Source organism: Genypterus blacodes, unplaced genomic scaffold (genome assembly GCF_046128005.1).
Source record: "Genypterus blacodes isolate CSIRO-AG114 ecotype Tasmania unplaced genomic scaffold, CSIRO-AGI_Gbla_v1 ptg000022l_1, whole genome shotgun sequence".
In the NCBI taxonomy this organism is placed as follows: Eukaryota; Metazoa; Chordata; class Actinopteri; order Ophidiiformes; family Ophidiidae; genus Genypterus; species Genypterus blacodes.
This window is the reverse complement of record NW_027466835.1, coordinates 3229405-3253537: the sequence shown is the minus strand read 5'-3', so window position 1 is coordinate 3253537 and position 24133 is coordinate 3229405. Positions and strand designations below refer to the sequence as shown.

Sequence of the window (24133 nt, the reverse complement as noted above, 5' to 3'; positions counted from 1 at the left end):
ATCTTAAGTAACAGTTTCTACATTTAATAGCTCGGAATATTATCCTGTTAGGGTCCAATTTATGCCGGATTTTTATTTATCTGATTGTTAAAAGTGTGAGGAGGCCACGTTGGAAGTCCGGCCTGTGCTGCTATGGCGCTATGTGAAGGGCCGCTGTAGTTAAACTGCGTCCGCTGGCAGCTTTATGGACGGATCATAAACAACACGTTGCCTTTACTACGCTCTCTGTCTGTGTGTGTGTGTGTGTGTGTGTGTGTGTGTGTGTGTGTGTGTGTGTGTGTGTGTGTGTGTGTGTGTGTGTGTGTGTGTGTGTGTGTACGTGCGCGTGATATATTATAGGCTGTATACGACATAAGGCGCTGCAGCTTGCAAAGAGCTTGAGCCGCCGAAACACACACAAATCCAAAAAAAAAGCGACATGCGTTTCAAACATGTATGGATTTATCAAATATATAATAATACTTATATACACACACAGCAGTTTTATATATATTAATTTACGCGCTGAGGTGAACGGGTCCTTAAAAGCAGCATTTTTGTTTCATACCAGAATATGATTGAAGTATCAAACAGATGCGCTACAATGTCTTAACTCCTACACACACCAACCATCCAATTCATTCTCTTTACAAGTAAAATATGTTTACATGAGTTGCGCATGCTTAAGTCATTTGAAGACGTCATTTCGTCCTTTTAGCTCTTTGTGTGTTAAATCTGGGGAATGCTTACTGAAAAAATATGGTTACAAATAGTTTCTGGATTTAAAACTATTTCTAATTTATTGTATATAAAGAGAGTAATGTCTTTCTTATTGGAATGAGTTATTTGTGTAATTTTGTTGTTGTGTCGGACATGGCATTTAACTGTAATATAGATTATTTTTCTCTTGATGTCCGTCTTGTTGTTTAGAAATCTGTTTTTTTCATGTTATTGTATCGATTGTCTGAATGATCTGTTCTGACGTCACCACATGATCTCTGTATGTGTACTCTGTTTTTTTTTTCTGTGCTGGTTTGTTTGATGGTAAATATTGAGGTAAAAACGCCAGACAGAAAGGAAGGAGAGTTTGATGACAATTACGTCATGTTTTATATGTATTATTTTAAATTGGTGACTCAAGTATTATTATTATTATTGTTATTATTATAATTATTTCTACTCTTCCTTTCTTTCTGTCCACATATTTACTCTAATGTCTCAAGTCTTTGGAGTTGACGCTTTTGTAGCTCCAGTAGTTTTAGTTTTCTTTCCTCATTTCTAATAAGACGCATCTAACCCCGGTGGTCACAGCAAAGTCCATATAAATGACGAGCAAGACCTCCAGATCCATTTGAACGATTACAGGATAGTCTCCCTCTTTCTTTTATACATCTGTTCTTTCATGTATGTTACTTCTGATGTTGTTATTTCTTATTCCTCTGTGCGCTGGCACTGCTGATGCTGGATTCCTATTAAAAATGACGCTTTACAGAACTTCCGTTTCGCTTTCTTCCTTTTCTGAATCGTCAAGCTCTATAATTGAGGGGTAGGAGATGAGCCTGCATGTGTTCAAAATATGCGTCTCCCTTAGATGTACATTGAAGCTTGAAGGAGCGGGGCGTCTGTGTGGCTGCAGCAGCACCAAAAGACTGTCATAAAACCATAAACCCCCCCCCCCCCTACATACTCACACACACAACAACAACACGCACGCACACAAATGATGGGCGCATTCATTAGAAGCGTCGTCATTCGCCCATTAAGAGTCTGTGGAGCTGCTGCAGTTCCTCCGTTTGTCTCTGTTTGATAGTCAGAGAGTCTGATGAGAGATGCAGAATCCCTCGGTTTCCTCTCTCACACTCGCTCTCCACATGTCCAAGTGGTTCTGGCTGCCTGGGGTTGTGCTTCTAAATCTACAAAGGACCCTTTTGATGTAGCTTAAATATGTTTCTCCTGTGAGGACTAACACAACATGATAGTATAGCAAAAGGTTAATAAACATAAAATCTGTATAGGTGCTATTAGTAGAGTTTGTGATCCATACTGCTGGTGTAGCTGTTAGTACCTGATGTAGGCCTGATACCATTGTTTGGAGCACCGCTATCATTGAGGTAAAATAGTATATCCTCATAGATAATGTAATATTAAGATCATTTTACACAAGATTTAAGAAGATCAGGACTCCGGCCTCCACAAAGCCGCCTCATAAACCATGAGTAAACTCGACAGCGCATGATTGTGATTCTTCTCTGAGGTCTAACAGGGCTGGAGCTTCATTAAATCCAGAAACCCAGAGCTCACTGCACGCCTTCATCCAACCTCAGCCTGCCATGCAGCTTATTCAGACAACAATGTGTGTGTGTGTGTGTGTGTGTGTGTGTGTGTGTGTGTGTGTGTGTGTGTGTTGGGGGGTGCTGTGACACATGGCACAGTAAATCTAACAGAGCCTGGCAAGCAGCAGCCTCACACACACACACACAACACACAGTCTCCATTATCACATTGATATAAAAATGGGAAGATATTATGTTCAAATATAAAGGAGAAGTTGGAATATGGTTTCCATTATCCATATGTATGTAAGAGTAGGCGTAGTATAGCAACAGTTAGTTAATGTACATGTCATATTACATGTCATATTCATAGTCAGGATGTGGTTGCTGGGGGAGTACATGTTTTTGAAAACGTCACACACCAACACACAACACACTGTACACCCATCCACCCCTTCTCCCTATACACAGTATATACTTATCTCAACTGTGGAGCAATACTATACCCAGGCTGCTGGCTCGTTCTGCTGTGATTTAGCATTTCAGTGATATTTTCAGAAATGAAATGGGCCGCAAAAAGAAAAAACCATGTGCAAAAAGAAAGACATATCTCAAGCCAGACCAAACACACAAGTATATATCTGCTGTATGTGTCTTATTAAAACACTATACATTAAGACAGAATCTATACTGGGAGGATTTTAGGTCAGCCAGGCGGACGCATCTGCTCCTAACCCTGTTAGACAGCACAACTTCAATAATTCATCAAAAAGAGCATTTACATTCATAAATTTATAAAAGAGACTTATGTTCCCACTGATACAAACAGCTGTATGGATCATATCATATGAGCCATTCTGGACTCATTAACAGCTCCACTGAAAGCCAAATGCTGCATGGCTGCACATGTTACCACCACTATTGACAGAGCAGGAGAGGCAGAATCTATCTATCCATCTATCCATCTATCTATCTATCTATCTATCTATCTATCTATCTATCTATCTATCTATCTATCTATCTATCTATCTATCTATCTATCTATCTATCTATCTATCTATCTATCTATCTATCTATCTATCCACGTACATATTATGTACTTATCTGTTTGTTTGTCTTGTAAGCGTAGCGTGTAGTTCGGACTCTGTAAGTGAGATCTCCATCATGAATCTTGGGAGTCATGTGTCACACATTATGCACATTTACAGTTTTACAGTCGCTTTGGTATATTTCTGAAATCTCTATGCTTGTCCAGCAAAAATACATAAATAACACAATATCTATCTATCTAATTAGAGTAATATATTTACTGCAGCAAATAATTATAATAAATAAATAAATAAATAAATAAATAAATAAATAAATAAATAATAATAATAATAATAATAAAAATACTACTAATAATAATAATAATAATAATACTAATAATAATAATAATTGGCTAATTGAATAAATAATTATTGGAACATATATAAATAATATATTAGTAAATATTACAGGGCAGTGCCACACTGCATAGCTGACACATTCCACACTTCTTCAGTCCGTTGGCACGTCATATCTTTATACACTGTAACTGTGAAAACACAAGTTGACTAAACTGACAACAGCGGCCAAAATTTATTTCATTTATTTTCTTTGGATTTGTTATAAAAAGAAAATAACTCTGGATTTACTTTTCCCTCCGGACCAATAAACCCGCAGCAGCATTTTTTTTTTTATTCTTGTCTTCAGCCTCTTCTATCTCACGTCAGTTGTTTTTTGCCGACGTCCTATTTTCGGAGACGGAAACAAACACCACAGATGAGCGGATGTGCTGCGCTCACAGGGGGTCTCGAGCTCATGGGGAAAGGGATGCTGATGCGGTGGTGCGGGAGCGGATGCGCGCGTTTGGAAGAAGCCGCCGACTGTCGTAAAAACAGCAAAGAGGAAAGGGAAGAAAAAGAAGAGGAGAGAAAAAGAGGATTCAATGCGGCGCGGCGCAATAAAAGAATATGACGGCAATAAAAGTTTATAGCGTATAAATTTCTGAAGGTTAAGAACTAAACGGCTGTAAAGTAAACACGCCGAGAGAATGGCAACGGGAAGGAGGGAAAGAAAAGACGGAGAGAGAGAGAGGGAATATTAGAAGGAAAGTAGCAAATACCCCCTGCATGATGAAGGATAAATTATTTGTTGTGGGATTGATAGGAACTGGAGGGTGAAAAGGGGAGGTGTATTTGTGTAAAGGATTCAAATAGTTTCAGGTTGGCAAACACTGAGGAGAAAATTGTGGAATTACCTTTGAAATAATCTAGAGTGAAGTTCATTTTATTGTCTCTGTGTCTCAGGATGGAGATCTGCGCTCCTCAGGCTTTTATGGTTTTGTGGCCGTTTGGCACTATTACAGCCAGTGTTTAGTGTGTGTGTGTGTGTGTGTGTGTGTGTGTGTGTGTGTGTGTGTGTGTGTGTGTGTGTGTGTGTGTGTGTGTGTGTGTGTGTGTGTGTGTTCTCGGACCTCTCTTTGTCTACATCCTTACAGACGGGACCATAACCTCTCATCTCACCCGTCGCAGAATAACACCAAAATCACACCCAGCGGCACAGAGGGCCACGCATGCTGAGGTGTAGCCGGTTCCCAGGCTCCTTTTCCGGCCCAGAGGGCACGGCGGGGCCGGGGCTGGGGCTCCACTGCCGCGGGGAAAGAGAAAGGGATGTCTGTAGAGTTGTGGGGGGTTACGGTAGGATCCATTTCTCTACTGGGATTTTTGCTGTTATTTTTAATTTCGCATGATTTAAAAAAATAAAATAAAATTGTTGCGTTTTCCTCTTCAAAGTGCGGTAACGTATTGGGCTTCTTGTCGCTTTATAGACCTATAGGAACAATACATTCAGGTGTGTTATTTAACAAACTGTACACACACACAAACACACACAGGGACGCGCCAAGATCATCTGCTACACACTCCTGTTGGATCTAAGTGACTACCTTATATCACATACTTTTACTTTACTCACATGTTGTTAATACTCATGTTTACCACATAGTATAAATAAATTCATAAATAAATTTAGTTGTTTTTGGTTATTTAGTGAATACAAAACTATGAATTCTGCAATAAATCATTAAAAAGTAAAATTATAACACCAGACCATACTATATATTATACTATACCAAATTATTCCATAAACATGCACATTCTAATTATTATCATTGTTGTTTTAATTTGCATTGGTGATTAAAATAAATATAAGATACAAATAATATCTCGTTCGTGTAGCTGATAAAATAAGACCTAAAATTGTTGCGTGAATTAGAAAATAAATCGTAAATAAATAATTAATGCAAATGATAATAAGAAAATCCAGTATTTAAATAGCAAGGTTTGCATTGAAAGAACCGTGGTTGTACTCCCGTAAGAAATCAGTATTTCATAAAGTACATCTGTACTAGAACGTATATTTATACATAAATATCTAATCGATATATATACATCTATTATTCATGCACAGAAATGTTATCATATAAATATAGTGTACAGTTCTTTCAAATACTACCACACGGGAGTAGGAATGCATTTACATAAAATTGACTATTCGAGTAGAAGCTAGATGTTATGTCCCTTATAAAGTAACCAAGCAGTCACATATTGCACATTTTGAAGCGATCTCTTCTAGTTTTTCTACAGACCATTCGAGGAAAACAAACGGAAAATGCATGAAGGTGTTGCATATCTACACCTTTTGCCAATGTCATCATATTGGAAGCCATCAATCAAAAAAAAAGACAAAAGAAACATAGCACAGACTTTAAAATAAAAATCTAATACACATTTTCGAAAAATAATCAAGCGATTGTGGTTTTAACTCATTAAATGGAAAGTTGTGATGATTCATTTATGAGTCAGTGTGCTGCACCGCTACATCAGCCGTAAGATTTCAGTGATTTTAATGATTTTTGCCTGATTATTTCCTATTTATGCCATTAGATGTTCCCCCTTTGGAGTGCGCCGCCTTCACTCAGCACCCACCCACACACCGTCTTGGAAACAAATCCCACATCAGCCCTCACATCCAGCCTCCAATCACAATGCGCAGTTTTATTTTAAAGCGGCTTATTTAGCTTTATGTTAGGGTTTAATAGAACCATAAACCTGCATTAGAGGCCGAGCGTCCTCCTGTGGCCTGACCATAAACGGCCGCTTGATGGCACTCTTGCTCCATTGCAAAACAAGGCTTGGCGTAGTGATCGCAGCTTGCTGAGCCACCCACACACACACTGCAGGGCCTCTTTTAACACTCGTGGTCAAGTTCTTTCTGCAAAAGAAGTGAGCCGGTTCGTCTCTCAAATTGGTTTGTAACACAAATCCTTAATTCGTAGGCTTCTCCAAGTGCTGGGAGTTGATGAGAGGAAAGGAGGGGTTAAGGCATTGGGATATGGTACACAGGGGCAGGATAATGGGCTGCGGAGGAATGTTTATTCTTTTCTGGCGCAAATTCCACACCGAGGGCTCACACACACCTATATCCCGGTCACTGCATCGACTTCATTTGCAGGCATGTGTCGGTGGGAAATGTATAGAGGTGCTGTAACTGCTTGTGTGCAGGCCTTCAAGAATTTGTCCTGGGGTCACATGTGCGACTATGTAGTGTTAGTGTGTGAGAAATCCATTAGCTACAGTGCTTAGATGTTCTAATTTGAGCGGATTTGACGCAGAGGACGAAAAAATCCAGGTAAAATGACGCTTCTGCAGCCAGTTTGTTCATTCTGTGGTGCGTTCAGTGTCTCTCAGCGTTCTTCAGTACTTTCTTGTCCAGGTAGCGCACAGGAATGACCCTTCGAATGACCTTTCTTTCAAATGTAGTGTTGAGAGCTTGACCAGTGTGTGCCTTAGTGTGTGTGTGTGTGTGTGTGTGTGTGTGTGTGTGGCCACTTTAGTTCAGAAAATATAACGATCTGTGTGTAACAAGCAGACTTATTTGTTATCTTTATTAGAATTGTAAAACACGGCACGCAAGTTCCAATAAGAAAAGGAATATTCTGTGTAATAAATGGTAAAATACAGCACCGATTACTCCACCGAAAGTCAGGCGTGCAATCAGCTGATTTACCACTATACAGTCTATAATTCAGAAGGCGACGGGCAACATTTGAGCCTCTTGTGCCAGCGTCGTATAACGTCAATAAATTAAATTCGCGTAATGACATTTTTACTATGTTGATATGAGCACAGTGGACATGAAGCCCGGCCGGTGGATGTTGGTTAAGAAGAAGAAGAGTTTTCTGGCGGATATAACACCGAATAATAACCTCATCATCAGAAGCAGGTGGAACGAGCCTCAATCCCGAGTCACACACACTAATTCTGTATTGATTGGTAGATTTACCTCACCGGACGCAAATGTAGCTTTAATTTCCAAATCACACATGACAGATTTCTCACAGATTTCTCTCCTCTTTCCTCTTTTCTCAACGTTTCGAGCGAGCATAACCTTTCCACAACTTATCCCCTCGTTACTATCTCGGCTCACACACCGGCAGGAAGGCGGACAACCGTATGGAGAACACAGCGAAGCGGCAGTTAAATACCGGGGTTAGTCTGCTGGATGAGGCGTTTACGGCCTCCGGTTGTGCAAAGGGCGCGTCGTAAAAAACCCTTCTTTTTTTGTATCTCTGCTACACGGACGTAAACAAGCTAAGACTGCCCCGTCGTTTTATGGAGCTTTATAGTTTGTTAAAGCGTTTACAGCCACTTTTTTTTCTAGCGTATTACCCCCCGGTCCTCCTTATATGTTTATGGAGATCATATTTATAAAAGTATACGATGATCAGAAAGCCTCGTCTAAAAGCCTGCGAGCTCGTTTATTTCTGACCGGCAGCAGTCAGACCGGAATGGAAGACAAAAAGGCTCCGGCAACAGGGTTTAAAACCTCAATTACATTTATAGGCTAGTACTTGTTAAAACCGATACCAATTAGGAAAGCAACCCCCCCACCCCCCTCCACACACACACACACACACACACACACCCAACCCCAACTCTCTCTCTCTCTCTCTCTCTCTCTCTCTCTCTGTCTGCCTTAGCCTCTCTGACATTTTCGGGCCTCATTCGCTTCGCACATGCAAGCCGTCTCTCTCTCGTTAAGAATTTAAGGAGGAGAAAGAGATGGAGAAGAGAGAGGGAGGTGTTGGGGTGTAAGGGGGGAGGGGGGGGTGAAATTAATGAGAGAGATGCTCAAAGTATCACGATGCAATACACCCTTCACCCCCCACCCTCCCTCAAATCCCACTTTAAAGTTCTCCCATTAGATCCTGGGTGCTCAAAAAATCCATCTCTTCTTGTGGCTGGTTGGATGGAGATATAGTTAGTGTGTGCTTGTGTGCGTGTGTGTGTGGAAGGGGGGTGCATTTGATCATATGCAAAGCGCCAGAATTCTCATTAACAGCCATCCTCTCTTTCTTTCGTCTCTTTCCCCTCTCTTTCCTCCCCTTTCCTTCACTCCCCGTGCGTTATCACGGTCGCGCACGGATCCAATAACACCGACAACCGAGAGGCTGGAGGCGCGTGCGATGTGTGAAAAAAGAAAAAAAAAAAAAAAAAAAAGGCTACACACTCACCCGGTGGAATAGACCGAATAAATGTGCATATGTGTGTGCGTGGTTCTGCGGATGTGCACGTGTGTGTGTGTGTGTGCGTGGAAAAGCCAATGGGATGGAGAGTTGATAATAGATGCAAATTATCCCTGAAACCGACCCACACATACACACACACATACACCGGCCAGGAGGAGAGAGAGAGAGAGCGAGAGAGGAGAGAGAGAGAGAGAGCGCGCGAGAGAGAGAAAGAGAGAGCGAGAGAGGGGGGGGAGAGAGAGAGCGAGAGAGAAAATATGAAACAACTCATTTGCAGAGGAGTAAATCACGGAAAACCCGTTTGAGAGCGCGACAGGGCTCCCTCTTCCACCGCTAACATCGGAATTGTGATGTGCATGAGTCCTTCCTCCTCCTCTTCTTCCTCTTCTTCTCCTTCCTGTTCTTCTCCTTCTTCTTGTTCTTCCTCGCCGGAGATTTTATGGAATCGGCGTGAGTGTTATTGTTGTTGTTGCCGCTGCCGTGCTTGTCGCTCTCACCGCGCTGGCTGGCTGCCCTCACCGTTACGCACACCGCAGCCGGCACATCTGTTGTGGCCGTGAGGGGGAACGCCGACACCGACGGCAGACCTGCTTCTCTCTCTCTGCCCTCTTTCGCTGTCCGTCGGTGTCTCTGCCTCAAGCCGCACGCCAGAAACAGAAACAAGAACACACCAAGATCCACCACCGCCGCCGCCGCCCGTCCCCACCTACAGCACTATTCTGCCAAGCCGAACCGAGACACAACGTCAACAAAGAACAACACAAAAGATGAGTTCATATTTCGTCAACTCGCTCTTCTCTAAGTATAAAAGCGGGGACTCGTTACGTCCGAACTACTACGAGTGCGGCTTCGCGCAGGACCTGGCCGGCAGCCGTCCCACCGTGGTGTATGGCCCCGGCTCCGGCGCCACCTTCCAACACGCTCCGCAGATCCAGGACTTCTACCACCACAGCGCCTCCACGCTGCCAAGCAACCCCTACCAACAGAGCCCCTGTGCGGTTACTTGCCACGGCGAGCCCGGGAACTTCTACGGATACGACGCCCTGCAAAGGCAGACGCTTTTCGGCGCTCAAGACGCGGATCTGGTCCAGTACAGCGACTGTAAACTGGGCGGCGCGGCGGGGCTCGGCGGTGAGGACGCGGAAGGAACGGAGCAGAGTCCATCGCCGACACAGCTCTTCCCCTGGATGAGGCCGCAAGGTGAGCAAACTGAGAGATTAAGTAGTTGGATCGAGAATTGTCCATTTTCACGATTCCTCGCCTTGTCCAAAGTCTTTCGCGCTGGTGTTTGCCTCCAAAGACGCGCAAGGTGAGTCCGTATGTTGAGGAGAGTGAGTCCCGCTCCTCCAGGAGAGGAAGACACAAATGTGTAGACATAGCAAAGTGGGAAATAGGGGGAGAAAGTTGGAAAAGTCATTTTAAAACGTGTAATTTAAAGGGGGGCAATTAGTGCTTCCTGTGTTGAAAACGGAAGACAAAAGCGTGTTTATGGTTTTATTGGCAGCACCAAAACTTGTGAATGACTTTAGGGTTTAATGACCCGCCATATACCACGAGAAAGGATGGGGAGAGACTATAGAAAGGGGCAGAATTCGAAAGAAAAGCAGACAGAACTGTGCAGAATGCGGGTGGAGAGGGGGGCAGATGAAAGACCTGAGCCTCAGCGACATCTCCCAGAGAGAGGTCTTCCAAAAACCCAGAGACACCCCTGGGTGGACCAGATGGGACAGAGATGTGAGAGATGAGATGTTTCTATCCACACAGGCTCATTTCAGACACGCAGGCCTGACCCAGGTTAAACTTTTACTGCCCTTTTTGCTTTTACGACTTGCCTGTGGTCTCCAGAATTATTTGGCTACACGGTGGCAATTTCCCACAGGGTTAAAGCGGTGTGAGCGTGTGTGTGTGTGTGCGTGTGTGTTCGCGGTGGTAGTGGTGGTGGTGGAGGAGGAGGGGTGGGGATTGGAGAGGGGGGTGTAGGATGGAGAGAATAAAGAGAAAGGGGGGCATTTTTATTCGGATTTAGCACACACACACACCAGCTGAAAGCACACGGGCCGGCCTGATCCACCATCATATAAAGTCGTTTTGTAAATCCCCCAGGGTTTAACTGAAAGCCAGGCTACTTTCGTGGCGTGCGTGTGTGTGCGCGTGTGCGTGTGCGTGTGTGTGTGTGTGTGTGAAATCTCAGTAGTCTTTTGTGTAGACGGCCAACACGCTGTGAATATTGGCCGCAGAGTTCCAGCCTTGGCCGAAGACGGTTCAGCTCCAGCAGATGATAAATGACACTGCTGGAATAAATCAGCGATTTTCTAAAAAATGATGATCTTTATCGAGGAGTCGCGGTTATAATCGATGCTTCAAACGCCACCACAATAAGAGCGATTATGCAAGAAGGCAGTTTTTTGGTAGAGAGACTAAGAGAGACGAGGGAGAGAGAAAGAGAGAGAGACCTGATTGACATGTATAGTAGCCTATTTTGTTTTGAGCCCATATATTTCTCTCTCTCTCTCTCTCTCTCTCTCTCTCTCTCTCTCTCTCTCTCTCTCTCTCTCTCTCTTTCTGCGTGTGTGTGTGTGTGTGTGTGTGTGAGAGAGATGGGGGCAGTTTATTGCTTGTGTTAGGTTGTATTTTTAAAGTGGAACTTCCACTACATTGCCTTATAGCCTGTACAAGACTCGATGTGTCCTCATGATTGTGATCAGAAAACAGCAAATTATGAATTTAAATGAATTAAGCTATATATAACATATTTCTCAGTAGTGTAGAGTAGAGTAGTAAGTTTTTTTATACAGACTTTTATAAGCTTTTGCTTCATCCCCGGTGTGTCTGAGGGTGTGTGTGTGTTTGTGCTGCCTGTGAGTTGTCATCATTTACGCGCTATATGTGTCTTACACTTCACGTCCTCCAGCTTTCCACGGCTTCACATCCTGCCGGTCCGCACACTCACACGCGCAATGGAAATGACGTAAGCATTACCTTGAGCTACTTTAAAGCATCTTAGCACTTTTTTTTCTACAAAACAGAGATCCGCAACGATCGTACCCCCTGATCAATGTTAACGTTTCTTTAAACTTGGGTCACACCGAGGGAAGCTTTCATCCCGAGGCAGAGAAGTGGAGTCAAAACAGGAAACCAGGCGTGCCAAGCCGCGCTGCCCTGCTTTGCTCTGCGCTGCTCTGCTCTGTGCTGCTCTGCGGTGCCGGGAGCGAGAGACTCTCCTGCTCACACGCGTTTACAGCATGTGCGCGGTTTGATGTAATAGGCAAAATCTTCGCTGTGTGTGTTTAGCAGCAATAATACCACAGAAGGCGGATGGCGCTCTGGTTTGGGGGGGAAGGGGTGCGGCGGTGGAGGCGGTTATCCTCCCCGTTTACTTCTGAAATATAAATTTAAAGAGGTGGTAAATTTCATAATTTGCGTTATAAGGAGCGATACCATCCCTCCTCCTCAGCCCCACACCTTTTACGCCATAAAATCCTCACCAGAGGAGGTTTCCACTTACAGTGCGTGTTGAAAGAAAGCCCCGATCCCCCAAGCTACACCTTTAATATTCCAGTTTGATCCTAAAGCAGATAATGTGAGCCCCTTTTACGAGTTATACCACTGTGACTGAAAGCTCTGGATAAATCAAACTCTATGTACGATTTTAAAATGAAAAAGAGCACCAAAAATCTGATTAGGCTGCAATGAATGTGGGTAATATCAGCCCGCTCTCATTGGCTGCCAGATACATTGTGTTGTCCGCTGAAAATCTCATTCTGCCAAATGTCAACTGCCTTGTTTCGACCTCAGCTACCACGCATTGGTTTCTATCTTAATTGGCTTTGTAATGGTTTTATATGTAAAAGGTCTCGAAAATGTTGCATAATCCAAATTGTTGTTTATTTTCTCAGTCGATGAGGGAAAATTCCAACATCAGACATTACGAGATAAATATGTGTGGTTAGAAATATGAAATAGTTGAATATGCGGTGTGTGATTGAGATATGTAAGGTACTGACACATCCCTGGGGTTGGGGATTATACTTCCAATGATAACCACACAGAACCGAAGACACGAGATCACCACGTGTACTGCAGAAGCCTTTTTCCTCTTCTAAAGCAGTGGCTAGACCAGTGTGCTTCCCCGAGAGCAGAGCACCATTACACATTTCTCACCCTTATCATTTGCCTTCCATGCTTTTAAAACAATACAAGATGATCCGTGCAGACACACGAGGCAGGAGAAAGCAATGGCCGAGGGGCAATTAGAGACTATATCAGCTCATCTGAACAACATAGACGATAGGAGATGGAGGTTTGCTACACGATATAAAGTTTGGAGTTGGTTCCTAGAACCTTTGTGTCTTTATTTCCTCTTATTTTGTACAATGCTCTGCCTATAATGTCTCTTCAAAAATAGAATTTGGTTTTGGATGTTATTATTGTATCCTGCATATGTGAGTTTCCCTTCAGGTATGGCAGCCGGGAGGTTTCTCCTTTAAAGGCTGCCCGTTTGAAATCTCTTTTCACTTTAAATGGAACACCGGCGTATTTTACTGCTTTTTATGGTAATAATAATCAAAGAGGAGGCCTAACAGTTTTATGGAAATGTAATCACGAACATAAATTTTCTGTGTGTACACCCAGTCGAAGCTCTACTGAGCTTTCAGGGTTTAATGTGTCATTTTTATTCGCCCACTTCCCAATACAAATTCTTTGTTTATTAGGAGGGCTGTTGGTTGCTAAACTCAAGAATCAAGTGTCAAGTGTATGTTTTACAGAGGGATTCAATCTACTGCTGGATGGGCCACAAGTTAGGATTGAACATATACGTGTAAAATATGACCCAGGTCAATTGAGTTAGTGTGTGCAGAAACATCAAATATTTAGCGTAGCTTCTAATGATATTCTCGCTGTCCACTTCATAAGGCAAAGCTGAATGATGTCAAGCCACAAGTTATTAACAGAATAACACCAGGCACATTCCTCTCTTTGTGTAGAGAACACAATATCTGACCTTTATTAATTATTTATCAATTTTTTTATTGCACCGGTGATGACAGTAACTCGTCCTCTGTCTGCGCCTCGCCACAGACTAAACAACAATAGAACAGAGCCCCAATGACAATAAGACATATCGCTTTCATGATGCTTTGCTCCATAACTACTTCTTTATCTTCAGTTTTCAGCGCCCTTTCAAATTAAAAGCCTGGATTTAAGTCCAGACTTGTTATGTAAGCTCCTCCGTCTCCCCCCCGAGCCTTCGTGTGAGGTCGTTTGTAATTGTATAGCTAAACACTGTATTTATGTCACGAGTGTAGTTTATGTGTGTGTAAATTCTAATTAAAGCATGTAAGTGAAGCTTGCTGGTTGTGTGCGTCGGTCGAGAATATGTTACGTAAAAGTTTACACACATGATCATTGCACACGTTTTGTATATACATGTAGTTGTTATGTACAATTTACACTATTTAAACATTTTTTAAATTTATTTACTTGGTTGGTTTTTACATTTTACAAACCTTGCAGTAGAACTTAACAGACCTAAACCAGCATCATTTCACATTAACATATAATAGGCAGCAAAATATGTTAAAAAGTCCCTTTATGTAAACAAAAACTTTACTTTTGTTGTAAAAAAAAAAAAAAAAGGTATGATGTATCAGTCAATTAGGTAGGGGGAACGATGAGAAGTATTGTACAAATTATCATCATTATGTGTTCTTGCTGTGTTATACGTATTGTTGTATTTCTTTATTTTGTAAAAATGCAGTTGAGTCGTTGTCTCTAATGATGTCGTCCTCCTCGTGTTCTCCTCTCCCTTCTCCTTACCCCCGACCCCCTAGTAGCTGCCGGCAGGAGGCGGGGCCGTCAGACCTACAGCCGCTACCAGACGCTGGAGCTAGAGAAGGAGTTCCTGTTCAACCCCTACCTGACCCGGAAGCGCCGCATCGAGGTGTCGCACGCGCTCGCGCTGACGGAGCGGCAGGTGAAGATCTGGTTCCAGAATCGGAGGATGAAGTGGAAGAAGGAGAACAACAAGGACAAGTTCCCCAGCAGCAAGAGCGAGCAGGAGGCGGTGGAAAGGGAGAGGAGGGAGAAGGAGCTGAGGGATCCCGGGACAGGAGGTGGAGGAGATGCCGACGATGATGGCGGTGGAGGAGGAGGAGGCGCAGTGGCAGTGGCGGTGGCAGTGGCGGGAACGGCGGGGTCACAACCCGCCGTGAGCGAGGATTGCTGCGAGAAAACCCACAAGCAAATGTAGGGGAGGAAAGAGGGAATATAAAGGAGACAGAGAAGGGGGTAGAGAGGGTGTAAATGATGGACGGGGTGGGTGAGGGTGGGTGGGTGCGGGTGGGGTGTTCTTGTCTTAATCGAGACCTTTTGGACTGACTCGCTTCATGTCTCCACGATCCAATCGATGGGAAAAGAAAGGAACTCAAGTCTCCCCGAAAAAAGGTCGAATGGAGAGCTGGAGGAGCCGCAGAGGCCTCACACGCCTCCGTGTGCAGACAGGAGAAACCACGGGTGGGTGGGTGAGGGGGAGGGAGAGGGCAGGGGAAGGGGGGGAACTCGGTGTGTCACCCAGCGTGGAAAGAATCAGAACTCTAAAAAGATTAAAATTCATCACGAGTGTCTCGGGTGGGGGTGAACAATCCAACTGAAAACAAACAAACATAGTCTACTCTAGTGTTGAAAACAAAGAAAACCGGAAGAAAAATGATAGCTTACTTTCTTTGTGGAACAATTATTGTGGAAACATTTCTATATTGTTAGAAGTTTATCATTAACAATTTTATCTTTGGCAGCTGTATAGTTTTTAAGTTAAAAATGATGATGGTGCACTTTTTACTGTACTTCTCACTTCTATGTTGTTGTTGTTGTTATGGCGATGATTGATGATGATGATGATGATAATGACGATGAAGTCGTTCATGATTATATAATGACGATGGTGACGTAGCAATTTAATGAAAATTCCAACAACATGAAACTGCCTATTTATGCCGTTTTAGTAGGTCGGATCTCTTTTTTACACACTCTAATTGTCGTTTTAGTTCGTTTTTGATCAATGGTGTTTGTTTATGTTGTATTCCTTTTCTCGTTTTGGGTAAAAAGCATGCGCACAGTGCAGATAAAAAAGAACATTCATAAAAATAAAAACGAGGAAAAAATGTTTTCGGATGTTTCGCTTTCCATTCAATATTTAAGAGTGAAGAAAGAAAGAGAAAGAAAGAAAGAACGCGTTTGCTCTCCTTTTCATCCCTTCATTCTTTCATTTTTGTTCCCCTTCTTCACGTTCACCTCCTCCTCTTCCATTCTTTCTCCTCCTCTCTTCACCTCACACCCTCCTCTCTCTCTGAAGCCTGTATCCTCTGTCAGCACCCAGACTGATAAAACCGTTCAGTTCAGGGGGCCAAACATTTAAGCTTTGAATCGGAAATTTCCTCTCAAAACGAGGCGTGCGCACACACACCCACTCTCTGTCACACACACACACTATCCAAACATCACTTTATTTATTACCCGCTCCACCACTTACATTATTACAGGCCTCTATATACACCATTACAAGGCCCTCTATCATCATCACCGAGATGACGACTTGAAGTCAGATTGTTTCCATCTGGGGCGATCAAACACACTATAGGTCATACTGAGCGCAACCAGGCTATTTACATTGATACCTGCCTGAATGTCTTCACACGGGCCTGTATGCTACACATCTAGGCTGCAGCTTATTATTCGGACTCCAAAGACAGAATATGTGTCTGAGCTTTGATGTGTGTGTGTGTGTGTGTGTGTGTGTGCGTGTGCGTGTGGCTGGCTTAGGTGTTTTGACGCTCTGACCAAAATAAACCAAGCTCAATTCTAAATGAAAGGCATGCCAGCAGAAACAAACAGTATGACGTCATATTCTGCGTCCTATTTGGCTTGTTGGGTAATTAGGACCACGAAGACTTCGCCTTTCTAACTCTCCTCCACCAGTATCAGCTTATTTTGCCGTTATAGAAATTCGTCTAAATGACAAAGCTGCAGCCTAATCGCGCTCATACGAACTTCAATGCTGCGTAATGTTGCTTTTAACGCGATGTATGCACTGTTTTAATATGTATTAACATGTTTACTGCTTGAGATACAGAGCTATGTGAGAGATGAAACAGACGCCATGTTGGAATCCCATCTACTGCTCAGTGGGGTGTGGACTAATTTCTGATTATTGCTGAGTGGAAACATCATTTTACACTCGGAGCACTCAGATCCTCCTTCACTTCCTTTGTTCAAGGCTTTATGGTTTTACAGCAGCATGGCTCGGAGACAATTTGGCTCTTTTAAAAATGTAAATGACTTGATGGCGGTGTCAGGAGGACTGGTTTTTTACGCATGACGCACCCTTGTGGGCAACACTGTGATGTGGGGAGAAGAATCATCTGGAAACAAAAATACATTTGAGGTATGCTAAGCGTGGATGGTAAGTAGGGGAAGTTACACACATATATCCTCTCCTCCTAATCACACACATACACACACACATTTGAAATGTTCTGCTCTGATTGGCAACGTCGAGGCTTAATCATGCAACATCTTTCCTCGGTTCCTTAAACGAGATTCAATTGATTTTTTGGCAATTATGAGTGACACGATACAGCTGTACTATATTTTTTTAAATGTCACAACCGACTGACGTATTGTAATTTAGATTTGTCTTTGTCACTTGAGCTTAACAGTACTTGCATCGAGTGGATAATGTTTCATTGGGCGCTATTTCGAAATAATTGCTCTCTCTCTCTCTCTCTCTCTCTCTCTCTCTCTCTTCCTCCCTCTCTCTCTCCCTCTCTCTCTCCCTCTCAATCTATGATGTCACTAAACGACACTGCTGTAGGAAAAAGCGGTGAAATTGTCTCCCTTCGTCCATCACTTTTTTTCGTCTTCTCGGCAACTTTACGCACGGGGCCCAGCGGCAATCCAACTTAATCAATATCACATCTAATGGTCTTTTCCGCTCGTTGCACACGACTTTACTCGTTTCCAACTCAATCAAATAGGGGGACGGCAAAGATTTAAGTTTGAGCTGGATATTTGTCAGCCTCAGCCGTTTTCTTTGCCAGCTCAAACATGTGCTTTGGTGATTAGTGGACAAGTTCCGAGCTGCAGGGTATTGATCTCTCTCTATCTTCCCCTCTCCCTCTCTCTCTCTCTCTCTCTGGCTATCTATCTCTCTAGCTCTGTTTGTGTCGCAGCATACACTCTCTGAATGTTGTACTTTTGATTTTCTCCATTATAATACCGTAGCCTCGGGGAAACCCCGTGGGCTACCCGGCATCCTGACATCACATGCAGCAGTGATCACGTGGTGTGGTAGACGCGAGCGAGACGGGAAGGGTGGGGATGAGAATGGAGGGGTGGGGTGAATTTGGTGTAAATCTAGATAGTAATACCCCGACAATAATTCACTGTGCCTCATAAAAAGTCGACATTAAACCGCCCCGGGCCTACAAATCACCGGCGCCGAATTATGAGTTCGTTGTACTTCGCCAACGCGCTGTTTTCCAAATATCAACAAGACGCATCGGGCTGCTCAGCGCGGCTCTATCCGCACTCTCCAACTTCTTCTCCGTGTACTTCTTCCGATTCTCCAGATATTCCGTCTTCCTGCACCGTTGTATCCAATGGAAGAAGCAGTGGAGAGTTTCTGTTGCACACCTCCTCCTCTTCTTCCTCCTACTCTCCCATTTTCTTCTCCCCTTCTTCCTCATCGTCCCGTTTGTCACTTTCGAGATGGTACGGGAGCAGCGGGGACAGCGTGCCCGGAGCGCACACCTTAAACCCCGCTGGAGTGATTACGGGAGAGGCTGTCGCCGGGGACGCGCAGCCGGCAGTCGTACCGCTGCTCTCCCCCGCATCTCAGCGTCACACAGGCCGGCCTAACGCCTCTTGCAGCGCGGCCACCAGGCTCCCCGACCCGGCCTGTAGGAGGCAGAGCGGCGCGGTGCAACAACAGCCACATGACGAGAGACTACGACTTTATCCCTGGATGAGACGCTCAGGTGAGGAAGGAAAGGGTGGAGGTAGGGAGTGAGTGGTTAGGAGGAGAAGAGAGGCCTGCTAGTGATGAGGGGGGGTGGGGGGCGTGTGTGTGGGGTGGGGAGGTGATAATTACATTGAACGTCTTTAAACCGTTGGCCCGGTTGCGCAGCGGCCCCGGCCGATAGCTGAACTATGCCTGTCTCCCTCTTTCTCCCTCTCTCTGTTTTTTTACAACCTCTCCCGCTTTATAGATCTGCGACCTCCATAAAACCATAATTTAGGACTTAGTGAATATTCATTAGTTTTAGGTCTATTGTGTTGAGGGGGGCAGAAGGAGAAGCGTATGGGTGGCTGTAGTATTATCCCAAACTATTTCAACCTGAGGGAAACGTCCACTGGAGTTGTTGTTGTTCTCTGCCCTGTTAACTGTAAAGCGGCTCATATTCAAAGTTTGGCCACGGTCACCCACTCTCTCTATGTCCAGATAGTCTTGTGTCCTCTATCTGTGCCTACTGGCCGCCTGAAAGCCCTTTGTGCTATTGTGCTGTCATCACAACCCGCTCATACTATCAGCACTATAAATTAGCAGATGGGTTTGATCTGTGAATGCCTGCCCTTTTCCCGGATTGTAAAACTGTCTTTGTGGCGACCAGGCGCTGAATGGATACGGGGGCCACGTAGTCTCGAGCCATAATGAACACACACACACACAACACAGAAAGCATTCTTATGTTTAAGTTAAAATCCCCACTGTTGACGCCTTGTTGGGATCTGGCAGGGGTGTTATTTTGCGTAAATGTGCGCCAAAACAAAGGGGTTTGTGCGTAAAAACGTATCCAACAGATGCAGATCTATATACTTTATGTTTATACTATATAATTAAATCTCAAACAGTGGTCTTGGGGAAGGAGAGTGGAGTGGGTCTGGGGTGAGGGGTGCACTCAGCTCGTATTGACGGCCTGTAATCACGTGTTCCGTTTATCAATGTATCAATACTTAACCCACAACTGATCACACACGCTCGCGCACATACAGGTCTCTATGTCGCCTTGGTGTTTTAGTAAATCAGATCAATCCTCGTTAGAGTTTCCGTGACAGCCAGCGGACGCTTTTTGTCGTCGCCGCACGCTTTCTCATCCATTTCCTTCACCACGTTTCCTCTTCCTCCTTCCTACTGTAAACTAAACTAACGGCAGGATTCGTATACCGGTAGGAAATCAGTATTTGAAGTGGATCAAACGGCGACCTTTAAGGGTTACGCTCATGTTATGATAAAATAAAAAATAAAAATAAAATAAAATAAAATAAAATAAAATAAAATAAAATAAAATAAAATAAAATAAAATAAAATAAAATAAAATAAAATAAAATACAAAAAAAAATAAAGCATCATCAATCCAAAATTCAATAAAATACACGAATTAAACAATACAAAACAATGCCAATCTTATAAAATAGAACAACTAGAACATAACAGAATAAAAAAAATAAGACATACTCACAGTATGAGAGAAAGAGTGACTGAGGGGAGTGGAGTGTAAAACGTTTTTCATTTGTCTTGTCTTTTGTCGTTTTTTCCCATTTTCATTACCTCTCTTATCAATGTGTGCGAGAGCAGATAGTGTCAAAATGTGATTCACTTTGGAGAAATTTAGAGAATTTCTAGATATGCGCCCTCTCTCTATTTTTATCGGTGTGTGTGTGTGTGTGTGTGTGTGTGTGTGTGTGTGTGTGTGTGTGTGTGTGTTTGTAAGTTAAAGGAAACACACACACACACAACCACACACACACACACACACACAAACACACACAAACACACACACACACACACACACACACACACACACACACACACACACACACACACACTCAATCACACATACTTCCATGCCGCCGATACAGACTGAGTCATTCACACGTCGTGACAGCTGCTTTCAATAAAACGCCAACACACACACACACACACACATGCGCGCTGTCCGGCTTGAGGTTAAAAACACGCAGATAAGGAAAATGTGCTTGTAGAAAAGCACCGTGTTGCGGTGTTGTGTATAGTCACAATGTGAAGAGGAGTTTTTCCTTTAACTGTAATAAAATAAAACAGAGCGCCACGTATTTAAAGTGTAGAATTTCGAATTTTCACCAAAATTTCAAATATACACATAAGACACAATTCTTATGGACATAACGACGTTGTGACAAGGTTTGTATGAGTTTTATTCAATTGGTAAGCTTGTTTCAATGACTCCACATTGTAATGAATGTTTCAGAGCTGACACAGAGGTGAACTCTCATTCGAGTTCTCAGGGCAGATGGGAAAATCCAAAACACAGATTACAGTGTTAAAGATAATTCAGATAATTTGTAGAAGCACGTATCATATTAGCATATGCAACCAAGGCATAACCACACCGATGCATTTCAATATATCACCTGTATAAAGTGTGTGTGCACTGTATGTGCGATATATATACAGTATATATATACACAACTTCTCGGAAAACCTTGAACAGTCACCCAATTTTTTAAATCTGAAAGATTTAATTGGATTTGAAAAATGTAAAAGTGAAGAAAAGTATTAGATGCTACATCAAAGCTTCAGAAATGATTGACCAAAACATGAAGGCTGCCTTTCTAGCTGTATTATGTTGTTTGTGTAGGTTTTTAATATCTGAGATCCATTTAGTTTTGGGGTTTAGAGTTTAGTCAGAAACACAAACAAATAATGTCTGCCTCTCTCTTCTTCCGAAGCATACAGCGAGTGGTCACAAAGAAATGTGGGAATACCAATGTAACAGCACACATATCATGAAATTCATTTTAACATGATGGACATGTGTGCATGTGTGGATGTGTGTGTGTGTGTGTGTGTGTGTGTGTGTGTGTGTGTGTGTGTGTGTGTGTGTGTGTGTGTGTGTGTGTTGTGTGTGTGTGTGTGTTTGTGTTGGTGTTTGTGTTTGTGTGTGTCTGTCTGTGTGCAGAATCAAAAATTAAAACACACTGACAATCAAATGAAAAGCTCTGCCATTATTTCTTCCTCATGTTTTAAGTTTATGACATGGATGTTGTACATCTTACATATTGGGTCCACCCAGACAGCCATTAGAACACACCGTCACCATCATACATACAATAAAGTATATGCACATTGAATCATCATCATAGATAAGAACACAATTACATTTCAGAGTTGGAGCTGTGCTGTGTGTACGTATTCAAGGAACAGGATCAAAAATCAAATTTTAAATCCAAGTAAAACCATTTCATTCCTCAACTCATTTACACACAGAAAGGGTTCTTGCCCAGTAGATTTATGTCCGAGGTGCTTATCTTTTAAACAGGAGCATGTGTCCCTGCTTAGCAGGTAAAAATGTAATTGTGGTTCGAACTTGCTCCTGATCTGTCAGTTGACTAAGTGTTTTCTTGATTATGGTTCTGCATGTGAGTTTCTCTGAACTCATGAACTGTTGAACCCTGTGAGGATTTCTGCGGAAAAATCTCCATTTCACGTTTATTATCCCCCACTGACCACCAGAGTGTTAAAGTCCAAACAGACCAGGAGGCATTTTAAAAGCTTGTCTCCTTTATTCAGATGATGTACAGTTTTTTCTGAACCAATTTACAAAATGTGTGTAGCAAATGACAGTATGACACTTTCATTCCTATCTTTACACCACTCTAGCCCTAAATTTATCCCAAATGTCACTTGCACCCAGTTTGCTGGAAACCACCCACTCTGACGGGCCTCTGCACAGCAAACAAGCCTTCTTTTCAGATAATCTGCAGAGGAAATGAGGAGTTCAGAGACTGGTTGGCAGACGACCTCTGAGCTGTGAAAATGTGACCCAATTTCTCTTTAACCTTCAGGCGCAGCATGACCTCGCCAAGACAGAAGGTCAACACGCTTGTGATCAGTATGACTCACACAGGTTTCACTGCAGAGAAGCAGAGAATGTTACAGAATCAGAAACACTGAGACCATAAAGTCAAATGGATGCACAACTGGCCTGTCTACCGCCTATAAATAGGTAGAAGCTTACTTTCAACCATTCTTCACCGCAGCATTCCCTTTTTGTTGCCTAATTAACTCAACACATCCAACATAAGGGTGAAGCGTAAAGTCAATATTTAATAGGGCCTGACCCATGCCAGCTGAATCTACAATTTAACCGCAGTACTTATTCACTGGTTTATAGTATTTACCAAGCTACAACTCAGTTTGGTTTGCCAGGAAGTGCAGGCAAGGACTTGGTGTGTAGACTCAAAGGGGACACCTGCGGACTCGGAAACTGTTTGCGAACAAATACAAATATTGTTATGATGAGAATCGTAAGAATTGATAACCTGGGTCCCAGATTTGGATGGAGACAACCCAATCAATGAAAATTGTATTATACCAGTTGTTGTCAACGCACATCCCAAATTGCTATTACTAATGATTGGACAATGTCCAATGATGTAATGTCCCCTCAACATACTCAACTTTGCGTTTCTATTTAGTGTATCTATAGAAAAGGATACATGTAGTAAGGAAGTTTAGGAAGCGATAAGTGTGTGTGGTTGTGATGGTGTGTATAGGAAGCAGGGAATCAGCAGTATTGTTATCAAAAGCAACACTGAAATCTAAATGCATGTATTTTTTCAAGGTAATCCTGAACAAACAACAGTCGTTCCTTTAGGTTGTGTGTAAACTGATGGTTTGGTACATTCTGAGAGTCTGTCACTCTCTGTACTTGGTCATTGCTTACCTCGATGATATTCTAATAGAGACAAGACATATACAAATACAAGATCTCTTTAAAACGTTTCTACAAAAGCTCGCCCATGTGTGAAGGTCTGAGGCACACGTGACCCGGATGTAACACAGATACAAGAAGCATAATCAGAGGATCGCTTTGTTCGGTTTGCACCGTCTCTGAGTGATCTTACTAACACTGATTTCGGCCCTGAAATGATCGATATGTTGTTCGTGTGCGCAGGCGCAGACGGGCGGCGCGGGCGGCAGACGTACACCCGCTACCAGACGCTGGAGCTGGAGAAGGAGTTTCACTTCAACCGGTACCTCACTCGGCGGCGACGGATAGAGATCGCGCATGCGCTCTGCCTCACTGAGCGACAGATCAAGATCTGGTTCCAGAACCGGAGGATGAAGTGGAAGAAGGAGAACAGGGAAAGCGGAAATACGAGTAATTCCCCAATGTCTTCCAGTTTACTGACTGGTGAAGAGGAAGAGAAGGAGGAGGAGGAGGACTGA

General features: G+C 43.2%; 2 protein-coding genes across 3 annotated transcripts; both read left to right on the top strand.

The window, feature by feature from the left end:
- Positions 1 to 9632: 9632 nt before the first annotated feature.
- Positions 9633 to 15115, top strand: hoxb8a (homeobox B8a). Of its 2 annotated transcripts, none has more exons than XM_076143055.1 (2): positions 9633 to 10065; positions 14700 to 15115. In XM_076143055.1, the coding sequence occupies exons 1-2, from the start codon at positions 9633 to 9635 to the stop codon at positions 15113 to 15115; spliced, it is 849 nt and encodes a 282-aa protein (XP_075999170.1). The 2 variants fall into 2 exon arrangements, with proteins under 2 accessions (XP_075999170.1, XP_075999169.1); XM_076143054.1 differs by having other exon boundaries at positions 14697 to 15115.
- Positions 15116 to 18367: 3252 nt separating this feature from the next.
- LOC142992641 (homeobox protein Hox-B7-A-like) lies at positions 18368 to 24133 on the top strand. The gene is made up of 2 exons (XM_076143135.1): positions 18368 to 18899; positions 23859 to 24133. Exons 1-2 carry the CDS (start codon positions 18368 to 18370, stop codon positions 24131 to 24133), a joined length of 807 nt encoding a protein of 268 aa, XP_075999250.1.